Genomic DNA, 27,862 nt, shown 5'->3' with positions numbered 1-27,862 from the left:
TATTTCAGGATACATCTTGAAATGTTCTTTTTGACTACGAATGCAACACCATTCCTGGCATAGTAGGCCATATGAATGTCCAATTCAAAATTACCAATACCAGTCCATTCCAGCTCACTAATGCCTAGGATATCAATGTTTATGTGTTCCACTTCATTTTTGACGATTTTCTATATTCATACTTTGTACATTCCATGTTCTGATTATTAACGGATGTTTGCAGCTGTTTCTTCCTATTTTGAGTCGTGCCACATCAGCAAATGGAGATCCAGCAAGCTTGATTCCATTCACATCATGAAGGCCAACTCTACTTTGAGGAGGCAGCTCTTCCCCAGTCATCTTTTGAGTGCCTTCCAACCTGGGGCGCTCGTCTTCCGCACTGTATCAGACAACATTCTGCTGCTATTCATAAGGTTTTCACTGGCTAATGCTTTTGAGAAGTAGACTGCCGGGTCCTTCTTCCTAGTCTGTCTTAGTCTGGAAGCTCAGCTGAAACCTGTCTGCCAGGGTTGACCTTGTTGGTATCTGAATACTGATGGCATAGCCTCCAGCAACACAGCAACACACAAGCCCTCACAGTACGACAAACTGACAGACACTTGGGCAATATACAGTTACAGTTGTTATATATTCTTGATGAATTGACCCTTTATCATTATATAATGTCCTTTTTATCTCTTGTAACAGTTTTTTTATTAAAGTCTGTTTTGTCTGATATTAATATAGCCACCTCAGCATTCTTCTGACTGTTATTTACATGGAATATTTTTTCCATCCTTTCGCTTTCATCCTATTTGTTTCTTTGAATCTAAACTGTCTCTTGTACACACCACATAGCTAGAACATGCTTTCTTATGTATTCTGCCAATTTCTGTATTTCGTTTAGAGTTTAATCCATTTACATTTAAAGTAGATACCAATAAGGAAAGACTTTCTCCATTTTGCTGTTTATTCTTTTTTCTTTTTTTTGTAGTAAGCCATTTTGATTCCTTTCTCATTTTCTATTGTGTGTATTTTAAAATATTTCTTTGTGGTTACCATGAGGATTACATTCAGTATCCTAAAAGTGTAACAAATTAGCTCAAATTCATACCAACAACTTCAATGAACAAACAAACAACAACAACAACAACAAAAACCATTGCCATTGGGTCAATTCTGACTCATAGCAACCTTATACGACAGAGTAGAACTACCCCATTTGGTTTCTTATTTGTTTGTTTGGGCTAGATTTTAAAATATATTATCTCTACTTCTTACAACAATCTTTCAAGATAGGTATTATTATCCCATTTTACAGATGAGAAGACTCAGGAGGTAACTTTCACAAGGTCATATAGCTAGGAAGTGCCAGAGTCAACATTCAAATTCAGTTCTATCGGGGAACAAAATGGTTTCCACTGCCTCCTCTGCACCATCAGATCTGTGCAGCTGACAACAGTGTGGTGGCTGCTCGGAGGGACAATAAATGAGGCAGGGGAGCAATCATGAAAATCCCAGAAAAATTAAAGAAGAAGACTCAAATTCGGTGATTATCTATTGATGATGAGGACCTAAATTAGAGTAAATGCGAGTATATATTAAAGCATTTTGTTAACCGTAAAGTGCTGTATAAATGTAAACTATTATAATTTAATGTAGTATTTTATTATCACCTTTATATTCAGGCTTTGAATATTTAGGACACTATAAAAATGTCATGAATGTGAATGACTGTATCTCAGTACATAGATCCTTAGAAGAAATAAGAAAATACTTACATTTTTCCCCTTAAGTAAAAAAGCATTGATTGCTTTTAATAAAAAAAAAAAAAAAATAACCTTTTCCTGAAAAGTTTCATATAAAATCATAAATATTCTACAAGAGGGTTATTGACACCACATGTTGGCAAAGGTAGATTCCAGAAGTGAAAAGGACTGATTGCTTAATGAGCTGGCATCACTGAATGGCTGGTTTCTTAGAAGTTCTTTCTTTGAATCCTTCTAATAGTGTTCAGACCATAGTGTTTTCAAGTTCACTTGAAAACTGTTTCAAAGAAATAATTACTTTTGTGCTTTTTAATAAAATGTTAGAAGTCATTCGTTTAATACAAGCATTAATTATCTTTAGTTAGCAAAGAGCCAACTTTTAGAAATAATAGAGTGACATAACAGTTTCACACATACAGTTGGTCAAATTGCAAGCTCCTATGTATGACATTCATTTAGTCTTTTCCTCCCTCCTTCCGTCCATCCCTCTCTTCCTTTCTCCTTTTGTTTCTTCTTCTTCCCTTCTTTCTTTGACATGTCCCTTTCTCCTTGACTACTTTATTCAAAGAGCACCTGTTGCAAATATACTCAGTGACAGGTACCGTGCCAGAACTCAGAGATGAATAACAAAGAATCCCCTCCTCAAGTACCCAGTCAGTGGTTATAAATACAGAAAATAATTAAAATACAATATAATGACTAACAAATACTGTAACAGAGAAAGGCCTTTGCAAAGTGTATTTAGTGCATAAGGCCATGAGTAAAGACATAGAATCATAAAAATAATGGTATGGTTTCAATGCAACCAAAAGTTTGGCATAGCTTGGTCACTGGATATGTGTCAGGCAATGTCATGTCTATTAGATGTTTTAGAACCAGATTCTGTACAATTGTCAATGCCAGCTATGATTTTTGGATTTGATCTTTTAAACCAACATTTTTTCAGAATTTGTATGTCTTAGAAAGGAGGCCATGGATCCAAAAGTACCTCCTGGAGAATTTCTTGCAAAATAAACATCCCTAGACCTTGCCTTTAACCTAGAGAATTCAAATGTGTAGATTTCCCTGAAGTTGTTCTATACTGATCCCTGCACAGTAACCTTCACCCCCTTAAATGTTTCTAAGCAGGGAAGTGACTTACTCAGATTTTTGTTTTCGAGAAACAACTGCTACCTGTGAGCAGAAGTAGGCAGGTAGGATACCACAGAAAACACTCAGATGAACATTAATAAGACCCTTAGTTAAGGTTCTGTCAGTCGGGGTGAGGAAGGAGACACATTTAAGAGGAGAAATCATTAAGACTTGGTACCAGTAGTATATGGGCAAAGAAGTGAAGATTCCACGGCTAAATAAGATGTATGGTTTCAATAGCAGTGGTGATATGAGGCTGATATGGGGAGGTGTGGGCTGAACAAGTGATGATTAAAGCTAGAGGAAAAGGGAAAATTATAATCTTCCCAGTGCACTTTAACAATACCAAATGTGCTACAGCAAAGAGCTCTTTTCTTTCCTATAGAAAGATGGCAACTACAATAAATACTCAGCCATTTATCCCACAAAACAATAAATATCACTGCTGTTGTTTTTAAAATACAGATCTTTTCAGCAGCAATTTGTTCAAAGACGTCATTGAATCATTCCTCTCCTTAGAACAGCAAAGTTATTTTAGTGTTTGTCATTGTCATGGAAGGAAGGGAATATATCTGTTTTATTGGAATAACAGCTTCCAATTTGAATACACAAAGCATAGCACATGGCCATATCTATTGTACTTGATAATGATTTGCATTAAAAAATTAAAAATGAAAATTTTTTTTTAATTTAGATGTCCATGATTACTTGATGGTAGCAAGCTAATAACACCCAGAAAGGAAATGGAAAAAATGGAAGCTGAACGTGAAGTTACAGCTTTAAAAGTTCTTAATTTTGACCAAGCATCATTGTTTCTAGGCTTTGGAGCAGATTACTAATATGTCTGTTATACTCAAGACAATGCTCTGTGTGTGTGTGTGTGTGTGTGTGTGTGTGTGTGTGTGCTTGTGAATATGGGTATGTTTTGGGAGTTTCCTTTTTTTTGCTTTTTTGGTAACTATTGGTTGGTAAAATTTTTGGTTCTATGACATTTACAAATGTTTTGGTTTTGTCTATAGACAGTAAACAATGTGGTGTGTGAACAATTGGGTTAAATGGTATTAATCTACACTTTCACTCTAATATACACTGGTAGGTTTTGGTTGTCTATGCTGGAATCCACTCAACGGCAATAGGTTTGGTTTTGGTTTGGTTTATGCCCTTATCAGTTGTGGATAACTAAAGGCCTAACCTCTGTTGACTAACCCTGCCAAGGTCAGAGAACCAAAGAAAACATGGCTCATGTTATAGCTGGTATCCCTTTTCCACTTATGGTAATAATGCAAAGATCATAAACTTTGGGATCAGACAGACCTAGATTTGAATTCTGCCTCCACCATTAACTAGTCATGCACTATTAGAAAAGTTTCATAAGTTTTATCTAAAGTTCAATTTTCTTGTTTAAAAAGCCCAATTACATTGTCTCCTATTTTTGTCTTCAGCAGTGCACTCTGCCAGGTAGACTTTCCCTGATTCCCCAGCAAAACAGGATTAGTTATGACTCTTCCATGTGTTCATATAATCCTGAGTACATATTTTTATAATCCACTGTCACAAAATTATGTTATAGTTATTTAGGCTGCAAATGTTTAGTTAGAGCCAACTTTGGACCAAACACTGTGCTAGTTCCTGTTGAAGCAAAAGTGAATTACACCTAGTGGTATATTCTGGCGATAGAGGCAGATACATAACGATGTTCTTCTTCTTCAACCAGTTTCGCTGGAATACAGTCCTAAGTCAACAAACTGTGTACTGAATGAATAATTACGACAGGTTTGGTAAGTGCAATTGTAGAATTGCACACATGGTAATGTGGAGGCACAGAGGTGAGTTAAATAACTGTGCCAGTGAGTGAAGAATGAAAATGGCAGGAGGAGATAACAGCTAAGATGAATCTTAACATAGTTTACCAGGCAGAGGAAACAGCATGAGCCTAGAGGCAAGGAAGAATTTTGTAGTTCAGGAACACTTCATGTGAGACAAGAAGCAAGTGATTGAAGAGGTAGGCCTTAGCCAGACAAGGAGGGGCCTCATAGAAGCATTGTATGCTAAATTCCGTGGTCTTTTCCTGTGAGATGAGAGAAAGGGAAAAGCTCTAATCATATTTACACTTGGATAGATCGCTCTTGGCTGTCTGATGAATAATTGGAGGGGGAAAAAAAAGGCTGGTTTAACATATATCAATTAGGAGATTCTTCCAGCAGTTCTGCCAAGGTTGATGAGACCTAACAAAGTCCCTGGTCATAGAGTGGAGAGCTGAGATTTCAGAGATATTTAGGAGGCAAAATTGACATAACTTGGCTGTTGATTTGATGTGGAAGGTGAGCAAGTGGATGACACTTAAGGTCCTGGTAAGGGGACTGAATGGATAATTACCAACTGAGACAGAGAAGGCAGGATGGGCGGCAGGTTTCAAAGGGGGAAAGTAGACTTTTGAGTTTGAATATGTAAGTGGATTCAGAAAGTATGTATAAATCTGATGATTGAGGGATGGGGTGAGCTGGCATCATAAATTCATGAGTCATCAGAGCAGTAGCTGAAAACATGAGTATGAAGGAATGTGATATCCGGGGAAGAATGGGATGATCAAGAAGCACTGCCCCTGAGACCCTTGCCCTTTGAAGTTTTCTTGTGGAAGTCATGAATAGAACTTCATTGCCCACTCTAACGTATTATCCAGTTGCTGCCTTATTGGCCTTGCTGTCCCATTTGAAAATCCCATGGCTCCTTCCTCCACTCGCTCAGTTTCTGCGACTTCTTTTTTTCTAACTAGTGAATCCTTACTTCCGTCTGTTAGAATTCCCATGCCTTATATCTCTCTGCCTTGGCCCTGCTCCATTTCTTCCCAGAGTTAGGGTTTCTCTGCAGGCTGGGTGGCAGTGCTTTGCTCTCAATGACAGAAGCAGCTATCTTTAATGGCATTGGTAAATTAATGTGATAAATGCATATTACAAGCTTTTATGTAGTCAAGTCTTAATTACTTAGAACAAAGAAAGAGAACTTTTAGTCTTATTAAAGGCCACTGACATACAGAAAAGACTCAGTTGAGGACCATAGGAGTTAAATTCGACATAATTAACCTTTATTGCCACTACAAAAAAAGGAAACAAAATCTTTAATTCATCCACTCAAAATTTAAAGGAAGCAGAAAACTCTTGGTTTAGACAATAAATACTACAAACACACACACTCAAATGAAAGTCAACAGCAAGGCTACATTGTTGCCAGGAAAGCCAGAAGCAGTAAAAAGTTTATAAAGAGATAAAATATTGGAATTTCCTTTAATCTCTGATGGATCAAGACTGAATTTATTGTTTTTTGGGTTCAGTATGAAAAGAATAGTCTCTTTTCATAAAAAGTATAAATATCCCTATGATTTTATTAAAATTAGTTTCCATATAAATTTTGGAAAAACAGGTATCTTCAAAAGACTTTCTTTTTTTATCACTGTTATTTTGAAAAGAAGGTGACTTCTTTTCTGAGTGGGATTATCATTTCTCATTTTATAGAAAATGCCTACTATTTTCTGTTCTTTAGGATATTGCCACTAATAACATACTGCCATTTGTTAAAGGTTTATATCTCCCTAGGTCCCATACTCACACTTCACATACATTATGTTATTTAACCTATAACAATGAAGAAGAATTACCATGAGATCAGTAAAAGAAATAAAGTGCAGGTATACAGTACTGAAAGATAGTCATTATTATCTCCATTTCACCACGGGGGAGTAACTGAAGTTAAGAACTTACCCAAGCTAGGATTCGAATGCAAGTTGACTCTAAAACCTCAGTGCTTTCCACTAAACCAGACACTTGACTTCTAACTGTTCTTTGTCTCCGCAACTAGAGACTCTTGTAGAATTGTGGAGCTGACCTTTGAAATGAAGTAATACTAGCTAACTATTACTCTATTTTGGGGATTACTCTATACCCTGGACTGCCAGAAGAATGAACAAATCTGTCTTGGAAGGACAGCCTTCAGAATACTCATTTAAAACAAGGATGGCGAGACTTTGTCTCACATACTTTGGACATGTTATCAGGAGGGCTCAGTCCCTGTAGAATGACACCATGGTTGGTAAAATAGATGGTCAATGAAAAAGAGGAAGACCTTCCACAAGAGGGATTGACACAGTGGCTGCAACAATAGGCTAAAGCATAAGGATTCTGAGGATGGCAGAGGACCAGGCAGCATTTCGTTCTGTTGTACATAGGGTTGCTATGAGTCAGAACTGACTAGTTGACACCTCACAACAATAACAACAGCTAGCTGGCCACAAATTTGAGCTTACATTATTTATATCCTTTGCTTCTTTCTTACCATGTTTCAGCATTTGAGAAACTATTTATGATTTCTGACGATTAGTCCAAGGCCTCTTAATGTTTTCTACAAAAGCATCTCTAACAACAGAATAGAGTGAATAGGATTTTTTTTATCTATGCAACTCAGATGAATTTTGTATTGGATTACATGAAATATTCATGTTTCTCTCTTAGAAATCATTTAATTAATTGTCATTCTAGAAAGATGTACAGCATGTATGCTATAGTACATCCTAACTCACAGTCTCATACAGCTCTACAAACTTTTGGAAGCAAATGTTCACATAAAAATGATGATTTTTTATATATGACTAGAGGCCAGTTCTGTCGAAGATCAATTTATAACTCTGATGTAATCCATATTCCTATAAAAAATTGAGACTGACTTCACTTCCAAGGAATCTTAGTAAAGAAATGAATCTCCCACTGGTTCTAAATCTTATTGAACATTCCACTATCGCAGCAATTTGGACTCACTTCTAGAATGAAGTCAGTCTCTAGGGAGCTGAATGTAGATTTTTTTTCTCCAGAGTGCAACACATTATCAAGTCACGTGCTGAGGACTGACCCAGGAAATGAAAGACATTAAAACATGTAATAATCAGTAATCAACTATTACAAGACTCATTGAAAAGGACAGTAGAAATCAACACCCCTTGAGGAAGTTAAATTTGTACTTTTTATGTTCATCTATGGAATTGAAATTTTATAATTTACTTGGGTATTGAACATGTTATCTTTATCAGAGTGTCTTATAGATCATTTTCAAAAGGAAGTACTAATTCCCTCAGATTTGGTCAGATCTACCAAAGGATGAGCTGGCCTCTTCTCTTCCAGCTCAATTCTCTTTCTTTCTCATTTTTCAAAAATAATTTTTATTTTTATAAACGTACTAAATGAGTTCTTTGTTCTCTCATTCACACCCCATAATCCCTCTTTTAGAAGGGTGGTTAGTTTCCATCTTTTACCTGTTACTTCTTGTATTTTCTTCCATATTGCTAAAGAATATGCATGTATTTCTACTTCTTGTTTTGTCCATTGTAGACATCATCTGTGTGTTTTATATCACAGAAAAGCCGCATCGCCTATCACCACCACTATCATTATCACTTTCTTCTTCCTCATCTTCCCAACATTGTTACATCTGAACTTTTGGTTAAATCAGTTGTCAGTGCTGACACTAATAATGTTTATTTGTACAACAAGCTTGCTTTTGACTCACAAAGCAATTATTTTCTGAAGTTGCCTCATTTTTTATTTAGCTTTCTACACATTTTCTTTTTAAGGTGCCTGTCTTTTTTTTTTTTTTTATCTTTCCTCCTGCAATGGCATAGTTTCTGTGAGAGTAAGAACTCTTGATCTTGTGCAATATCTCCAGCACCTAGAAGAGTGTCTGCACATAATTGGTAGTCAGGAAGTGTTTGCTAAATCAATGAAGAAATCAATGAATATATTCTACCTAAAATTTGGGATTTTTAGTACCATTTTCCCCCCAAAAAGGCAATAAAAATTATCAACTGGATTGTTTAATCTGATTTTAATGTAGGCTGATATGTGGATGAGACTCAGAACTAAGTGATGGCATGAACATGTCTTCAGCTCAAAGACTGTAAAACAGTTCAAAAACTGACCGGTATACCACAGGTGTGCCAGTTACTCACTGGCACAGATAATTAAGAGTTGTTGATACTATAAACTTTCGAAATAGTAAAACCTATTAAGCACAAAAGGGAATCTGAACAAGAAAAAAATTATCTAATACTTTCCACAGTTACTCCTCTACATTTTTACTAATCTGCCCTTCATCTGACTTTGCCTTGGGTCTCTTGACAATCTACCTACATTGTTTAGTTATTGAAAAAATAACTTCATTTTAATTCCAAAATAATTTTAGTTAAAAAAAAAAAAAAAAACAGATTTGGAGAAAGATGCTTCAGGCAAGTGATTAAATAGTCAAAGTTTGATTATTTATGTATCTCTTATGCATAAACTGGGCTGGGATGCATAAACATGTGACACTTATTTTTCTGGACACAGTTTTAAATATCCAGATAAACTCTGTACTTTTGGCACTGGAAGACAAAATAATGCACCCTGGAAAATGCTGGGAGGCAGCGTTAAAAAAGGCCTTTCCCCACCCACTCACTCACCATTATCTCAGCCCAGGATCTAAAGAGAATGCTCCATAGGTGCAGGTAAAATGTTAATGTTATGAATAATTCCAAGTCTCTGGAAGACAAATTCTTAAGGGAATTAATTATCTGTCAGTGTGAAATGAAAAAAACTATGAGGCAACTTTATTAAACAAGTGGCAGTTTTTATGTTCTACATTTGCAAATTAGGCCATGTTTAATCTAGAACAAGTCATTTCTTATTTCTCAGTCATGACAATTGTTTAATCAGCAAATATGGTGATAGAAGTAGTTTCTTTCAATTTAAAAGGATTCCTTTGAGTAGAAAAAAAAATAATGATCTTTCAAGTTTTGAGAAACTAAAAATCACAACTGTGAACTGGCATCTCAAAATGCATCACTCTAAAGTTCTCCTCCAGTGAGTTCCTTTCATCTCATTAGATTGCTCACAAATGAGCAATTGCCCTTGATTTCGAATAATTTTATTTAAAAGCCTGGGAAAAAACATGCCCTTGGACTCCTAAATCTTAAATACAAAATATATCAATGAATGAAAGGGAGAAAGAATCAACAAAACAGATGATATATGACACACAGATTACCTTCCTTTTAAGGACACCCGTATTGTACGTTATTTAGGGAGGTAGTTGAAATTTGGATCTTGAACAAACGTCATGGTTACACGGGGGTGGTTGGAGGTTGTATTCTTCACAAGAGCTGTGGTGTATCTCCCAGGCTGCCACGGTGCTGTGAATTCTTCCTGTGTTGCAATCTAGAACTCCCTTGGTTCCTGTCCTTTTCACTTATAAAGTTCTTTAGAATACTATTAATTTTATGGGCTCCAGATACAGTCCCGATAAATATTTATCTTTACCTAATATGGTCGATTGATTTATGTGGCCTACAATTAAAAAAAAAAAAAAACCTGACTCATATTAAATAGTGAACCCATAGCCATTTGTTAGCCAATCTCAATTTTTAAAAAAGTTATTGTAGTGCTGTATTTGTCTTTATATTAAATAAGTAATCATTAAACATACTCTATTATCAAAACAAGCCACTTAACTCAAAATGTATTAGATCAGTTTGCTGTTTTCAAAGGGCTTTCATATACTTTATATTTGATCCTCACAGTAACCCTAGGAGTTGGGCAAGAACACATTTGTTCTGTAGCATTTACTGCAGATGAAGAAGCTAAGGCTTAAAGAGGCTAAATAATGTGCCCGAGGCCACATGACTAACAAGTGTAAGAAACTGGGCTAAACCCAGGTCTTTTCACTCCAGTACTCTTTAGATTGTACTACAGTAATTCTATGGCAATAATCAATAGCTATAATCACTACTCTATTTGTCAAAATGCTTCCCCCTATTGTTTATCATTTTTATCCATTTAAAAAGAATCTTAAACTAGTCGATCAAAAAACATTAAATATGGAAGAAATTTTAGAAAATTTATTCCTCCCCTTACCCCAACACATATTTAAAAGGTACCCTCTGTAATATGCCTGGTTTGATTGCTTCTAGAGCCAGAAAGCACATTCCTTTATTTGAGAAAATATTGTGTGACAGCTCTAATTTATATGGATAAAGTGCTGGGAGTCTGAGAGGAAGCAAAAATGCAAACAGTGCACTGAGTAAACTGTAGTTACTTATAGAGTATGGAAGAGCAACACAAATTATTCCGTCTCACCCCAGTTCCCAGGATCAGCGTTAAAAAACAACAAAAACCTGTTAAATGAGGGATTTTTATTTTCTGTGTCCTGTGCAGATCTGCTCCAAGTTTCTCCTTCCTTCCTCACCTCTGTCCACTGCCAAATAATAGCTTAATGATGGGAGCCATTTATGCTAATGTTTTATAGCGACAACTTAGAACCTTAATACTGGTTAACACAATTGAATTGTAATAGAAATCTTCAAGATATGTAAGTAAGCCTAAATTTTTCTTGGAGGAGACAAATGGTGGTTGTGGTGGTGAGGGTGTTATTTTGTATAAGATGATGGAGAAAACCTTCTTGGATATGATGATGAACAGAGGTCTGAAGGAAATGAAGAAGCAAGCCATGTGCAAAAGCAGTCCTGGCAGAGGAAAGAGCAGGGACAAATTGTCTGGGGAGAGAGCTTGCTTGGCATGTTCGTGTTGGCTTGGCCGAAATAGTTCCAACACAGTTGTCTTAGCCCATTTGCTGGTCTTTACCTTGGAGCTCTATTTTAGCTGCTGGCTGCTGGCATGATTCAAGTGTATTTTTATTGCTCATTATTTTCTGAAAAGTCAGTGAAGATTTCCGCTATTTCATGGGCCAGTGACTGGAACCAGGCCATGACAAAAGTTTCTCCAGTCTAAAACATCCCTCTTTAATAAATTCCTGACTGTTTCCATTGGCTGATCGATGTTTCCACTACACAGACCTGCATAAATGGCCAACATGGAATATTGAGCACCCTGCAACTATCTTCTTGCAGCACTGGCTTGCCTGTCACTGGCTTCCCAACATCTGCTTTCTTCCCAGGAGAAGCAAGTATAGTATAGAGGCTGTATCTCCTGGCATCTCTCAGGATATTCTAAATTTTGATTTCAATTTTACTACATCCCCACTAGTATGAAATTTGGGGCCCTGGTGGCACAGTGGGTAAGAGCTCAGGCTGCTAACCAAAAGGTCGGCAGTTTTAATCTACCAGCCACTCCTTGGAAGCACTATGGGGCAGTTCTATTCTGTCCTATAGGGACAGAATATAGGGTCACTATGAGTCAGAATTGACTCGACGGCAACTGGTTTGATTTTGGTATTGGTATAAAATTAAACTTTTAGCATGGTCTCAATAAGAACAAAGAAGTGGAAGAAGTATTGGGGTTCAACTTCATGTGTACCTTGGACTACAGAACCCCAAACTGATGGATTGTATTGAGAAAACAATTACATACATTTGTTATAAAAAATAACATTTTATGGCAATTTTTTGAATTTAAAAAGTGTTATGTTCTATTTTTAAAAAGTGGTATATGGTATATCAATACAATGGAACATTATTTGGCAATAAAAAGGAATAAAGTACTGATACATGCATGCTTCAACATGGATGAACCTCGAAAACATTATACTGAGTGAAGGAAAAAAAAAAAAAAAAAGACAGAACTGAAAAGAAGTCACACCTAAGCTAGTCACAAATGGCCCCATATTGTATGATTTCACTTTTCTAAAATTCTGGAATAGGCAAATCCATGGAGATAGAGGTTGTCAGAGGCTATGGGAAGGGGGGATGTGGAGTGACTGCTAATGTGTATGGGCCTTCTTTTGGGGTGATGAAAATTTTCTGGAATGAGATAATGGTGATGATTGTACAACTCTGTGAATACAATAAAACCACTTTATTGTACTATTTATAAGAGTGATTTTTATGGTATGTGACCTATATCTCAATAAAAATTGCTGCCTATCCTTTTCTTGTGAAGAAATACCATTTATTCTGAGTTTACAACTGTTTTCTACATTTGGCTGTTAAAGTAGCCTTTCAAAAATAAAGCAATAAAAGCCGTATATGAGAGATTTTAAATGTTTCTTTAGCAAAAGAAAGAGTTGGTCACTCTCTGTAACTTTCCAAATTTTCTGGTTTTTGAAATTCAGATGTCTCAGATCCACTAATCTGGGTCATACTGAGGCAAAAGAGGAGTCCAAATGAAGATACTACCCATGTGCCTCCAGAAATGAGCAAGTTTTAAGAATACTTGATGTGATATTCAAATTAATATTTGTTTCTTTGGTTTTTCTGTCAATTATTTTAAATTATCTCTATGACTTCCCTACACCTCACCTATTTATGGACCTCTGAGTATTTAACGGCATTCTGATAGGAAACTAGAGCCTCACAGACCTCATGCATTAAACAGTTAATTTGAGGTTTTTAAAAGTGAAATAAAGTCCCTGGGTGCTTCAAATGATTAAGTGCTTAACTACCAGACAAAAGGTGGTTTGAACCCACCCAGAGGCACCTCGGAAGACACTCCAGGCAATCTGCTTCTAAAGCTCACAACATTTAAAGCTCTACGGAGCAGATCTACTCTGCACACTCATGTAGCCATGAGTCGGAATTGACTTGACAGCCATCCCCAACAACGACAAAAGTACAAACTCATGACCTTAAATCTCAAATGCCTGGGAAGACTGGAACATCCAGAATTACCCTTGAAGGGGTTATAAGCATTAAGGGCCATCCCTTTTCTTCTCTTCATTATCAGTGAATGTTTTTTTAAGCTGTAGAACTCTAGGTCACAATCAATTAAGATGTCACATTCCTCTCACCCATGAAAGTCAGTCTTTTGGCCTCATGAGTGTATTAGTTTCCTAAGGCTGCCATAACAAAATATCACAAAGTGGGTGGCTCTAAAGATCAGAAATTTATTGTCTCAAAGTTCTGGAAACTAGAAATTCAAATCAGGGTGTTGTCCATGTTGACTCCTTCAGAAGGCTCTCAGAAAAACTACTCCATGCCTCGCTCTTAGCTTCTGGTGGCTTCCAGAAATCCTTGGCATTCCTTGATTTGCAGCTGCTTCTGCCTCTTTCATGGCATGGCTGTCATTCCTCTGTCTAACCCTGTCTCTGTGTTCTGCTCTTTCATAAGACACCACTCAGATGGGATTAGGACTCTACTACTCTGGTATGACCTCATGTTAACAACTGATAATATCTTCAAAGATCCTATTTCCAAACAAGTTCACATTCACAGGTACCAGTGATTAGGACTTCAACATAACTCTTTTAGGAAATATAATTTAGTCCATAACAATGTCCTCATAGAGACCCTACAGGACAGGGTAGAACTACCCAATTGGGTTTCCAAGGCTGTAATCTTTATTTGGGTAAAAGTTAGAGCTAAGAGATGGCATGAATAAATCTTCAGTTCAAAGCCTATAAAAGCAGATTGCCACATATTTCTCCTGTGGAGCAGCTGGTGGGTTTGAATTGCTGAACTTTTGGGTCGTAGCTGAGCGCTTTAATCACTGCACCATAGGGTCACAATGAGCCAGAATTGACTCATGGCAAATTTTTTTTTTTTAAATATAACAATCTGCATAATAAAATTTCACAATTTTACTCCAGCACACAAAGTTGCCATGATTGCTTAGGGAAACACATGTTCCAAGGGTCAGTTTGTGCTATTGATTTTGCTTTGTAAAGTTTAATATTTGTTCTTCTGCAATTATCTTCTTTTTTTCTCTAAGGGACATTATCTTGTTTCCTGATTTGAACTTTCATCTCTATGAAGATGGCTTTTAAATATAATTTCCAACTTTGACCTCTCTCCTGAGTTCCAATACATTTTTTTTTTTTTCATTCTCTTTTGGGTACTTCTACTTGGATAAAATATTTCATTTGCTAAATAAATGTCTAAAACCAAGCTAATAAACTAGAATATGTCCAGAGAAAAGTAACCAAGATGGCCAAGAGTCTATAAAGCATTTCTTAGGAAAATAGCCAAGAAACTGTGGTTCTTGTCTTAGAAAAGATAATTATAAGGCAAAATATATGAATTTCTTTAAAATATTTGAGGGGTCAAGGCCATATTGCTGGAAGCATAGTTCCTTGTCCAGTGAAGGCATGCCTTAATAATCTTTGTATCACTTTTGTAATAATCTTTGTGTTGGCACTTCGGCAAGGGATAGATGGATAAATAGATACAGGGAAACATCATCAATATATTTCAGAACTGTCCACTAATTAGAACTTTCCAGTAATACAGTAGTGTGCTTCTTAACTTGATGATGATTTCCTCCATTAGTAGAAATGTTCATGAAAAGTTTGGATGACTTCCATAAAAGAAATTATAAGTAATCAATTCTACATTGGGTGAGAAGCTGGACTAGCTGTTAGTTCAGGGTTCCTGAAGAACAATGGACTTTGCCAACACTGATGGGACACAAAGTAAGAATTCTATTTGGTTAGACACAGATTTTGATTTGTTACTTCAACATAACCTATCCTACCCTGATGAATGCAGAGTCTTTGGTGATAGCTTTGGATAGGACTATAGCATGTCATGTGGCCTAAGAGAAATCAATTAACTTGTCAAGCCAGGGTTTACTTATTAATAAACACTGAAGACTAAATGATCTCTAAGGCTCCATCTACGAAAAAATGATATAACACCATGATTCTGTGAGTCGAGGAAATTCTCTAGGGAAGTAGTAGTACTACCGAAAATGTAATGCTTAGTGGCTGTACAAGATCGAAAGCTATTAATTTTTTTTTAATAATTTTTATTGTGCTTTAAGTGAAAGTTTACGAATCAAGTCACTCTGTCACATATAAGCTTATATACACCTTACTCCATACTCCCACTTACCCCCTAATGAGTCAGCCCGCTCGCTTCTTCCAGTCTCTCCTTTTGTGACTGTTTTGACAGTTTCTAACCCTCTCTACCCTCCTATCTCCCCTCCAGACAGGAGATGCCAACACAGTCTCAAGTGTCCACCTGATACAAGTAGCTCACTCTTCATCAGCATCTCTCTCCAACCCATTGTCCAGTCCCTTCCATGTCTGATGAGCTGTCTTCGGGAATGGTTCCTGTCCTGGGCCAATAGAAGGTTTGGGGACCATGACCGCCGGGATTCTTCTAGTCTCAGTCAGACCATTAAGTCTGGTCTTTTTATGAGAATTTGGGGTCTGCATCCCACTGATCTCCTGCTCCCTCAGGGGTTCTCTGTTGTGCTCCCTGTCAGGGCAGTCATCGGTTGTGGCCGGGCACCATCTAGTTCTTTTGGTCTCAGGATGATGTAAGTCTCTGGTTCATGTGGACCTTTCTGTCTCTTGGGCTCATAGTTATCGTGTGACCTTGGCGTTCTTCATTCTCCTTTGATCCAGGTGGGTTGAGACCAATTGATGCATCTTAGATGGCCGCTTGTTAGCATTTAAGACCCCAGATGCCACATTTCAAAGTGGGATGCAGAATGTTTTCATAATAGAATTATTTTGCCAATTGACTTAAAAGTCCCCTTAAGCCATAGTCCCCAAACCCCCGCCCTTGCTCCGCTGACCTTCGAAGCATTCAGTTTATCCCAGAAACTTCTTTTGCTTTTGGTCCAGTCCAGTTGAGCTGACCTTCTGTGCATTGAGTATTGTCCTTCCCTTCACCTAAAGCAGTTCTTATCTACTAACTAATCAGTAAATAACCCTCTCCCCCCGCCCGCCTCGTAACCACAAAAAAATGTGTTCTTCTCAGTTTATACTAATTCTCAAGATCTTATAATAGTGGTCTTATACAATATTTGTCCTTTTGCATCTGACTAATTTCACTCAGCATAATGCCTTCCAGGTTCCTCCACGTTATGAAATGTTTCACAGATTCGTCACTGTTCTTTACCTATGCGTAGTATTATTCCATTGTGTGAATATACCATAATTTATTTAACCATTCATCCGTTAATGGACACCTTGGTTGCTTCCAGCTTTTTGCTATTGTAAACAGTGCTGCAATAAACATGGGTGTGCATATATCTGTTTGTGTAAAGGCTCTTATTTCTCTAGGGTATAGTCCGAGGAGTGGGATTTCTGGGTTATATGGTAGTTCTATTTCTAACACTTTAAGAAAATGCCAGATAGATTTCCAAAGTGATTGTACCATTTGACATTCCCACCAGCAGTGTATAAGAGTTCCAATCTCTCTGCAAAAGGCTATTAATTTTTGTGGAGATAATGGATTGCTTTCCAATAACTGCCTTTGGAGATTATGGATATATAGGAAGTCATGTCACAACTTTTTTATTTAGGGTAGTCACAACCTTCCTTCAACTGTGATAGGAAACTAATACATAATAATTAATTAATACTTTTTATTGCAGGTATTTCACAGGTATTAGCTCAGTCGGTATTCTATCGTCTATCTACCATCTATCTATCTATCTACCTCTCTCTCTCTATCATCTATCATCTATTCATATTCTATCTATCAAAGGTAGTGCTAATATTTTCTGGATTTACTAATGAAGAAACTGACACCCCCAGAAAATACAACACCTTTCCAACCAAATAGCAGTACTAGGATACTAACTCACGTTTGTATGGGCCCTAAGCTCAGGCTCTTATTTCCTAAAATATTTTGGAATAGGTTCTCCTTTACATACAGCTAAATTTACCTCATCTACCAAAAAAAAAAAAAAAAATTTTTTTTTTTTTTTTTTTTTTCACCAAAAGTACCTTCCTTGCCTTTCAATTTTGGTCACATATTGACTTTTCCAAAATTATTTCTACTCCCTTCTTCAAAATTTCTCTTCATTTTTCAAAAAGTTTCTCTGCATTTTTCCCTTTATTATTTTTTTCACATTTACCTTCTCACACTGCTACTATCGTTTGCCTTCTAGTTGATTCCGACTCATAGCAATCCTACAGAACAGAGTAGAACTTCCCTACAGGGTTTTCTAGGCTGTAATCTTTACAGGAGCAGATCACTAGGTCTTTTCTCCCATGGAGCTGCTGGTGGATTTGAACTGCTGATCTTTCATTTAGCAGCTGAGCATTTAACCATTGTGACACCTGTTATGATCTATTACTCTGTCTATAATTTTAAGTTCTCAATTCAGAAAAACAAGCAAAACTACTAAATTATAAGTTGTGTATTTCTATCATTGTGAGAAAGATACATCATTTTGTATTTGTACAGAAAATTAAGCAACAGATTGAACTATTCCTGATCAAATACTCTCTGTTCTTCTTTTTTTTAATCTATTTTTGAATCTTTTCTGACACACTCTTGACATACATTTTCCTAATTCCATTAACCTTGACTTTTGTTTTCTATCTGTTCTATAGCATCAGTAGAGATTCAGGGCCAGCTAGGATATGCTTGGCATAAAAATATCAGGCATAGAAGAATAAAAACATAAAGGGGAATTCTTGCCATATGCAATACAAATGAATAATAAAAATCTATCTTATTACTCAAAAAATCTGAAATCACAATGGTAACGATGTTAGAGGAATAAAAATAAAGCTATAGCTAAGATGGGAGGCAAAAAATATTAAATCTAACTTTGAAGACCTAAGTCTTATAAGGGCTTAATATTTTGTCCACAGATTTTTAAAGACTTTATACATAGTCTTTGACTAATAATAACTTTTGCCCATAAAACAATAATTTTATAACACTTTGTTTGTAGTGTACATTGTAGTAATCTCCCCAACGTTTCTTCAGCCCTCACCCTTGCAATGCTGCCAGCAATCACAGTTCCACACTGATGGCCCATCATTGTGTAACCCAATCAAAGTAGTCCCATTTTCTTGCCTTAGTGGTTGATTCCGTAATCACACAGCTGAAGTGATTGATTCAGCAATGGCAATGTGACACAATTAAGGCCAAAGAGATGTAAGGACAAGTTAACTAATTCTGGGGAGCTACTTCCTTCTCCTTTTGAGAAAGAGGAGCTGATTATTTCTCTTTTTAGATGCTATAGAAATGAACTCTGGAACTGTTGCAACTACCATGAGAGAAGCTAGCCTCAGAATAAAGTTGATCCCAGGAGGCAGAATGGAAAGACAGAAACAATTCAACCCTACAGCCTGTCCTGCAGATAAGCCCTCCACATACATGAGCTAATCAAGCTTATTTATTGCTTAAGTCAGTCTGGATTGAGTTTTCTATTATTGAAACATGTATAATGAATCCCAACTGAAACATTATTTCTTTTGCTTCTTATTTTCCAATTTTGCTAATAATACACAAATATATCCATGTACATTTATGACGATATCTCAAATGTCAGATAATTTAGATCATATGTCAATATTAGAAGCTTTAGAAGAAATTAACTTATAGGACTGTTTTATGAAAGTAACAAAATAGAATTTGGGAAATCAGAGAAACCTTAAGAAATTATGTGAGAGATCTTTGAAATATATAAAGCACACTGATGATAAAATAATAATAATTTCTCCTTAATACTTATACATTGCAAAAATGTATTAAATCTTTCATTCACTTGTGGTATTTTTATTTATTGTTAATCTATTGTTTCAACTAACCAAATATCCAAAATATAGTAAAAGGTACCTCCCCAAGCCTACTTAGGCCCTCAGTGACTTACACTCTCCAATGATAGTATCTGCCTAATGCATTAAGTCAAACAATGCTGTGTGGCTTTCAAGGCTTTTCAGAATCTGGGCTCTCCTTGTTCTTCCTACATATTGTTGGCATTTGCCCACATGCACCTACCTTTCCAGACTCTCCACTGCTTCCCTCCCCTTCCCTTCTTTTCCCTTCGCCATAGATACCATCTCAGTTTTTACATCTGTGATTTTTGGTTGAGCCCTACCTACCTCCTCTAAAAATGGAACTTTTCTCTATACATAAGCTGTACCACAGTATGGGCTCTTTGGCCCTGATTATATATTACCATGCCCATCTCCTCTAATGCTTCAATGTTTTCCTGTAATTAGGTAGCCAGAGCCTTGAGAGCAGAAATTGAGATTTATTTTTCTTGTAACCCGTAAGGCTTGAAGCACCGTGTAGTAGATATTAAATACATATTTACTTGATTAATTAATCATGTTTTTAGTATTTATCAGAAACTGATTTTAAAGGACTAGATTGGCTTAGGGCTTCCAGATTTAGCAAATAAAAATATAGGACGCCCTGTTAAATTTGAATTTCAGATAAACAACAAACAGTTTTTTGGTATAAGATACCCCATGGGATATTTGGGACACATTTGTAATAAAAAGTTTTTTTTTTTTTTTTTACCTAAAACTCAAATTTAACTGGGCATCCTGTATTTTATATGGCAACCCTAGATTGGCCTGGCCTAAAAAAACATTGCTTAAAAACATGTGTGCTTATTTTTGTCAAATTAGAGCTAAATACCACATTTTGCATGGTTATGCCTTACAACATTTTGCTAATCAAATCGCACAGTGCATGTAATGTTCTGCATTGTTCCACCAGTCAATGCCAACAAGTAGACTGGATACCCATTATGTGAAAGATGTCACTCATGACTGTGTATAGGGAATGCAAAGATGAATATGGTACTATCTCTGCCCTCAAGAAGCTCTTAATCTGGGGGGAGAGACAGCCCATTTCAGTCCAGCCTCTATTTGGTGTGCAAGCCTTTTGCTAACCCATGTGGCAAACAAGTTTGCCAGGTCTGACCCAGTCCTCATGAGGAAAGATCGAAAATAACACAATGCACTCTAGGTTATCAAAATTAAGTATGTAGACTACCAATGTCATAAAACAATTCATGTATAAATTTTTGAATGAGAAACTTAAGAAAAGAATTACGTTTTTGAAGTAAACATTGAATAGCTCTTGTCTTTGAAGTGTTATGTAAATACTATAATTCACACTACAAAACAATTATTCATAATTTGTTTTGATCAGGACATTGGAATTTCAGATATTAATAATGAAGTTAGTTTTTATTATGGTAGATTCTTTTTTTCGTTACTGGATATTAAATATGCATTTTTTTTCAGCACAAGCAATGAAAATGGACTGCAAAACATTTTTTCCCCTCTGAGCCATTATGTAAGTCCTTCACAGGTAAACGCTGTACTGTTTTCTTAGCTTGAGTCACTTATTTAGGTGATCGTTAAGATCCAGTGTTTTAGATTGAACCTCTCTGCTGTGTGGCTTTGGTCTACTTTAGCTAATCTCTTATCATTCAGGAAACCCTGGTGGCGTAGTGGTTAAATGCTACGGCTGCTAACCCAAATCTGCCAGGTGCTCCTTGGAAACTCTATGGGGCAGTTCTATTCTGTCCTATATGGTCGCTATAGGGTTGCTGTGAGTCAGAATTGACTCGACGGCACCAGGTTTTTTTTTTTGGTCTTATCATTCAATATTTTCTGCAATGGAGAACAAGGTCAGAGAGACATTTTCTTTTTGTAGTATAATATCATAATGGCATATGTGTGTGTGTGTGTGAAGTTTGATGTTAAAAATTTTAGCTAAACTTTATTTATTAGGTATATACCACATAAATTCAGACATTTATAATAATCAAACATTTCAAATTCATGTTTTTCATAATAGTAATTTCACATACGTGTGTGTGTGTGTGTAAACGTATTTCTTAGACTTGGAACATATAATTCAAGTTGTAAAATGATGTCACCTTAACATACAACATGTAAATTTTCCATTCAGAAATACTGTCATATTTTTTCTATCTTTCTTAACAGAAACTATTGATCTCAACCCACCAATTCGTATTATCATAGAGGCTATTTTAAATTTAAAAAATGAGGCATAACTCATAAAATGATGATTTTCATGGAGTACACTTTGTTACCAACATATCACATGAAGCTACAAATTGGGCAGATGAAAATATCGGGCGAAATTTATCAATTTGAATGATTTGCCCATTACCCAGACACAAAGCCATAGTTAATATTATCATTATGCCAAGTCTTTGGAAATTATGAAATCCTCATTTACAGTGTATATTTAGGCTGTCAAAAATTACCTTGGGTAGCTCTTCAATTTGATTGGCATCTAGATAAAGCTCCTCCAATGTCCGTTCAAAGTTAAAGACCTCCTTTGGCACCTGCTGAAGACTGCAGTGGGAGTAATCTAAAACTGAGATGATTTCTTCTTCACCTCGGAAACATCGGCACGGCACCAGACGGCCGATGATCTTCCGTTTGGTGGTCATCTCCAGGCACTGCACTAGAGAAACACAGAAAGGAAAAAAAAAAAAAAGCTTAATTAACAGTCTTTTGAAGGCATTATTGAAAAATCTAAATCTTAGGTATTTAATTTTGGTTCACATTTTATGATTCCATGATGTGTGAAAATTTATATGGGGCATGCACAAGCATTACATCACTTAATCCTTAAACAGCCTTGCAAGGTAGGTGAGATATGGTTTATTCTCATTTAGCAAATAAAGACATGGATTCAGAGAGGTTAAGAGACTTGCCATCATCACACAACTTTTACGATTGCAGCACTGGGCAGTAACACAATCCTTCCTTTAAATTCAAATCTATCTTCAATATACCAGGCCTACACTCTCACTTGAAACATGAGTCCATAATACATTTGAAAAATTTTATTAAATTACATATTTTACAAATCATAGCACAGAACAGAAACCTCCAGATTCTGTTAAAATTATGTGTATTATCCCATTTCTGCAAAAATATTCGTTTCACCCTTATTTTTATGACGTCCTCTCTTGTTGTTGCTAGGTGCCATCGAGTCGGTTCTGCCTCTTAGTGACCCTATGCACAACAGAACAAAACACTGCCCGGTCCTGAGCCATCCTCACAATAGTTGTTATACTTGAGCTCATTGTTGCAGCCACTGTGTCAGTCCACCTCGTTGAGGGTCTTCCTCTTTTCCGCTGATCCTGTACTCTGCCAAGCATGATGTCCTTCTCCAGGGACTGATCCCTCCTGACAACATGTCCAAAGTATGTAGAACTCAGTCTCGCCATCCTTGCCTCTAAGGAGCATTCTGCTTGTACTTCTTCCAAGACAGATTTGTTCGTTCTTTCGGCAGTCCACGGTATATTCAATATTCTTTGCCAACACCACAATTCAAAGGCGTCAATTCCTCTTCGGTCTTCCTTATTCATTGTCCAGCTTTCGCATGCACATGATGAGATTAAAAATACCATGGCTTGCAAGTGGGAGAACGGAGTAAGGTGTATAAAAACTTATACGTGACAGTCTGACTTGATTTGTAAACGTTCACTTGAAGCTCAATAAAAGTTAAAAAAAAAAAAAAGAACAAAAGGAGAATGGATATGGGGAAGCAATTGGCAGTCTCTGTCACATCAATGGAGCCCTATTAAGTGAACGTAAAACATACTTTAAGTGCAAAAAAAAAAAAAAAATATATACCATGGCTTGTGTCAGCTGTACCTTAGTCTTTAAGGTGATGTCTTTGCTTTTCAACATTTTAAAGAGGTCCTTTGCAGCGGATTTACCCAGTGCAATGCGTCTTTTGATTTCTTGACTGCTGCTTCCATGGCTGTTGATTGTGGATCCAAGTAAAATGAAGTCCTTGACAATTCAATCTTATCTCTATCATGATGTTGCTTATTGGTCCAGCTGTGAGGATTCTTCTATTCTTTATGTTGAGGTGCAATCCATACTGAAGGCTATGGTCTTTGATCTTTGTTAGTAAGTGCTTCAAGTCCTCTTCACTTTCAGCAAGCAAGGTTGTGTCATCTGCATAACGCAGGCTGTTAGTGAGTCTTCCTCCAATCCTGATGCCCCATTCTTCTTCATATAGTCCAGCTTCTCGGATTATTTGCTCAGTATACAGATTGAATAGGTATGGTGAAAGAATACAACCCTGACGCACACCTTTCCTGACTTTAAACCAATCAGTATCCCCTTATTCTGTCCGAACAACTGCCTCTTCATCTTTGTAAAGGCTCCTCACAAGCATAATTAAGTGCTCTGGAATTCCCATTCTTTGCAATGTTATCCATAATTTGTTATGATCCACACAGTCGAATGCCTTTGCATAGTCAATAAAGCACAGGTAAACATCCTCCTGGCATTCTCTGCTTTCAGCCAGGATCCATCAGACATCAGCAATGATATCCCTGGTTCCACATCCTCTTCTGAAACCAGCCCGAATTTCTGGCAGTTCCCTATCAACATATTGCTGCAGCCGTTTTTGAATGATCTTCAGCAAAAGTTTGTTTGCGTGTGATATTAAAGATATTATTCTATAATTTCCACATTTGGTTGGATCACCTTTCCTGGGAATAGGCATAAATATGGATCTCTTCCAGTCAGTTGGCCAGGAAGCTGTCTTCCATATTTCTTGGCATAGACAAGTGAGCACCTGCAGCACTGCATCTGTTTGTTGAAACATCTCAATTGATATTTCATCAATTCCTGGAGCCTCGTTTTTCACCAATGCCTTCAGGGCAGCTTGGACTTCCCCCTTCAGTACCGTTGGTTCCTGATCATATGCCACCTCTTGAAATGGTTGAACATTGACTAATTCTTTTTGGTATAATGACTCTGTGTATTCCTTCCATCTTCTTTTGATGTTTCCTGCGTCATTTAATATTTTCCCCATAGAATCTTTCACTATTGCAACTCAAGGCTTGAATTTTTTCCTCAGTTCTTTCAGCTTGAGAAACGCTGAGCGTGTTCTTCCCTTTTGGTTTTCCATCTCCAGCTCTTTGTACATGTCATTATAATACTTTGCTTTGTGTTTGTGAGGCCCTTTGAAATCTTCTGTTCAGTTCTTTTACTTCATCAATTCTTCCTTTTGCTTTAGCTGCTCGACGCTCAAGAGCAAGTTTCAGAGTCTCCTCTGACATCCATCTTGGTCTTTACTTTCTTTCCTGTCTTTTCAACGACCTCTTACTTTCTTCATGGATGATGTCCTTAATGTCATTCCACAACTCATCTGGTCTTCAGTCACTGGTGTTCAATGTGTCAAATCTATTCTTGAGATGGTCTCTAAATTCAGGTGTGATGTACTTAAGGTCATAGTTTGGCTCTTGTGGACTTGCTCTGATTTTCTTCAGGTTCGGCTTGAACTTGCATATGGGCAATTGATGGCCTGTTCCACAGTCGGCCCCTGGCCTTGTTCTGACTGATTATATTGAGCTTTTCCAATATCTCTTTCAACAGATGTAGTCAATTTGTTTTCTTTGTATTCCATCTGGCGAGGTCCATGTGTATAGTCACCGTTTATGTTGGTGAAAGAAGGTATTTGCAATGAAGAAGTCATTGGTCTTACAAAATTCTATCAGTCGATTTCTGGTATTGTTTCTATCACCAAGACCATATTTTCCAACTACTGATACTTCTTTTGTTTCCAGCTTTCACATTCCAATCACCAGTAATTATCAACTCATCTTGATTGTATGTTCGATCAATTTTGGACTGCAGTAGCTGATAAAAATCTTCTATTTCTTCACGTTTGACCCTAGCGGTTGGTGTGTAAATTTGAATAATAGTCGTATAACTGGTCTGGTCTTCCTTGTAGGCGTATGGTTATTATCCTATCACTGACAGTGTTGTACTTCAGGATAGATCTTGAAACGTTCTTTTTGACTATGAATGCAAAATCATTCCTCTTCAAGTTGTCATTCCCAGCTTAGTAGACTGTATAATTGTCCAATTCAGATGTCTGTCAGTTTGTCATACTGTGGGGGCTTGTGTGTTGCTGTGATGCTGGAAGCTATGCCACCGGTATTCAAATACCAGCAGGGTCACCTATGGAGGACAGGTTTCAGATGAGCTTCCAGACTAAGCCAGACTAGGAAGGACAGGGTAGTCTAATTTTCAAAAGCTTTAGCCAGTGAAAACCTTATGAATAGCAGCAGAACATTGTCTGATATAGTGCTGGAAGATGAGCCCCCCAGGTTGGAAGGCACTCAAAAGATGACTGGGGAAGAACTGCCTCCTCAAAGTAGAGTAGACCTTAATGATGTGGATGGAGTAAAGCTTCCCGGACCTTCATTTGCTGATGTGGCACGACTCAAGATGAGAAGAAACATCTGCAAACATCCATTAGTAATCAGAACCTGGAATGTACGAAGTATGAATCTAGGAAAATTGTAAATCATAAAAAATGAAATGGAACACATAAACATCAATATCCTAGGCATTAGTGAGCTGAAATGGACTGGTATTGGCCATTTTGAATCAGACAATCATATTGTCTACTATGCTGGGAATGACAACTTGAAGAGGAATGGTGTTGCATTCATTGCCCTCTCTTAGATCTCCAAATTCATTCCATCTATGAATAAGCCCTTACAGATGTCTGTTTGCACACGGTAATCTGTGCAAGGCTGACTAAAAAATATTAAAAACATGACCTTTCTTCACTATTTCCTTTTATCTCCCAAACTTCTGCATTTCTTATTTCTGGGAATCTGAATCATGTTTTGTAAATTGTTTTATGTGACCTTATTTGAAATCCTTGATTGTGAGGTTGGTGCCTTTCATGTCTCTCCCTGGTGACAGGTTAAATGTGATCTGGAATAGAAGACTGCTAGTAAATTTTTTTTTTTTTTTAGAGAAGAAGGAAATATCTCAAAGACTCTCAGGTTTTTAATTTGAGTTACTAGCAGCCACACTGATCACCCAGCAGTGACATTATAAGGCTGACTCAAGAATGTATACCCCCTGTCTCTATGACTCCCACATAAATGATGAATCAATTGTCCATGTTTTCTGTTCTCTGGTGTCTCACATTCACCTTTCTGTTCTAGACCATGTGATTATTTCTTGGTAGGTGTCTGTCGCTGCCATTGCCCAAATTTATTATGCATCAAGAGGAAAACACCCAGCCCTGGCCCACGGTCTTGGGAAACATCTAGCTCAACTGGCATAACATAGTTTATAAAGAAAATGTTCTACATCCTACTTTGTGAGCACGTCTGTGGTCTTAAAAGCTTGTGAGCAGCCATCTAAGATACTCCACTGGTCCCCTCCATCTGGAGCAAGGAAGAATGAAGAAAACCAAGGACATAAGGGAAAGGGTATTCCAAAGGACTACTGGGTTAATGGACCACAACTACCACAACCTCCACCAGACTGAGACCAGCACAACTAGATGGTGCCTGTGTACCACCACTGACTGCTCTGACAAGTATCATAATAGAGGGCCCTGGATAGAACTGGAGAAAAATGTAGAATGAAATTCTGACTCACACAAACAAAAAAGACCAGACTTACTGCTCTGACAGAGAATGGAGAAATCCCAAGAGTACGGTCCCCAGACACTCTTTTAGCTCAGTACCAATGTCACTCCTGAGGTTCACCCTTCAGCCAAAGATTAGACAGGCTCATAAAACAAAATGAGACTAAATGGACACACTAGCCCAGGGGCAAGGACTATAAGGCAGGAGGGGACACGAAAGCTGATAATGGGGAACTCCAGGTCAGGAAGGGGAGAGTGTTAACATTTTGTGGGGGTGGCAACCAATGTCACAAAACAGTATGTGTATTTACTGTTTAATGGGAAACTAATTTGCTCTGTAAACGTTCATCTAAAGTACAAAAACAAATAAATAAAATTCTCCATAATTCATAAAGAGAAATAAAAGAAAGAAAAGGAAACACTCAGCCCTGTATCTAAATCATTGGCTACAGTGTCCACTGTCCAACAGGACTTTTGGAATGTAATTCATGTAGGACTGCTTCCAGAACCCAAAAAACCCAGTGCTGTCGGGTCGGACTGCTTCCACTGACCCAAAATGTCAGTTCTTCTAGTTATCCTCCTATTCCTTATTTCATCCTCACAATGTGCTAAGCTTTTACTTTGGACCAATTTTTTACTCCCTCGGAACTCTTAGACTATGCTTTACACCATAAACCACAATGTCAAGAAGCCTCAGTCTCTTCACTGAATGTTTCCTATCCCGCATAATCTTAAACGTGGTTCTCTCCCAAGGTCATCACTTATTTTACAACATTTAAAAGTGGGGCAGGCTGATTTTCACTCATCTTACGCACTCTGGATTGAAAGGGGGAGGCTGTTGTCTTCCTTGCTCTCTAAAATCTGTTAGTCTTCTCTCAACCTTTGAAACCACTGATTTTCT

General features: G+C 37.1%; 1 protein-coding gene across 1 annotated transcript in view; it reads right to left on the bottom strand.

Annotated features, from left to right (window-relative positions):
• Positions 1-22,019, bottom strand: part of LOC135230739 (leucine-rich repeat-containing protein 7-like) — a 197,501-nt gene extending 175,482 nt beyond the window's left edge. The window contains exon 1 of the mRNA XM_064282125.1: positions 21,794-22,019. Within this exon, the coding sequence (XP_064138195.1) occupies positions 21,794-21,982 (189 nt within the window). The 5' untranslated portion in view covers positions 21,983-22,019. The remainder of the gene's footprint in view (positions 1-21,793) is intronic.
• Between the last annotated feature and the right edge of the window lie 5,843 nt (positions 22,020-27,862).

Source organism: Loxodonta africana, chromosome 3, assembly GCF_030014295.1.
Source record: "Loxodonta africana isolate mLoxAfr1 chromosome 3, mLoxAfr1.hap2, whole genome shotgun sequence".
NCBI lineage: Eukaryota > Metazoa > Chordata > Mammalia > Proboscidea > Elephantidae > Loxodonta > Loxodonta africana.
This window is presented reverse-complemented; position numbering and strand designations above follow the sequence as displayed.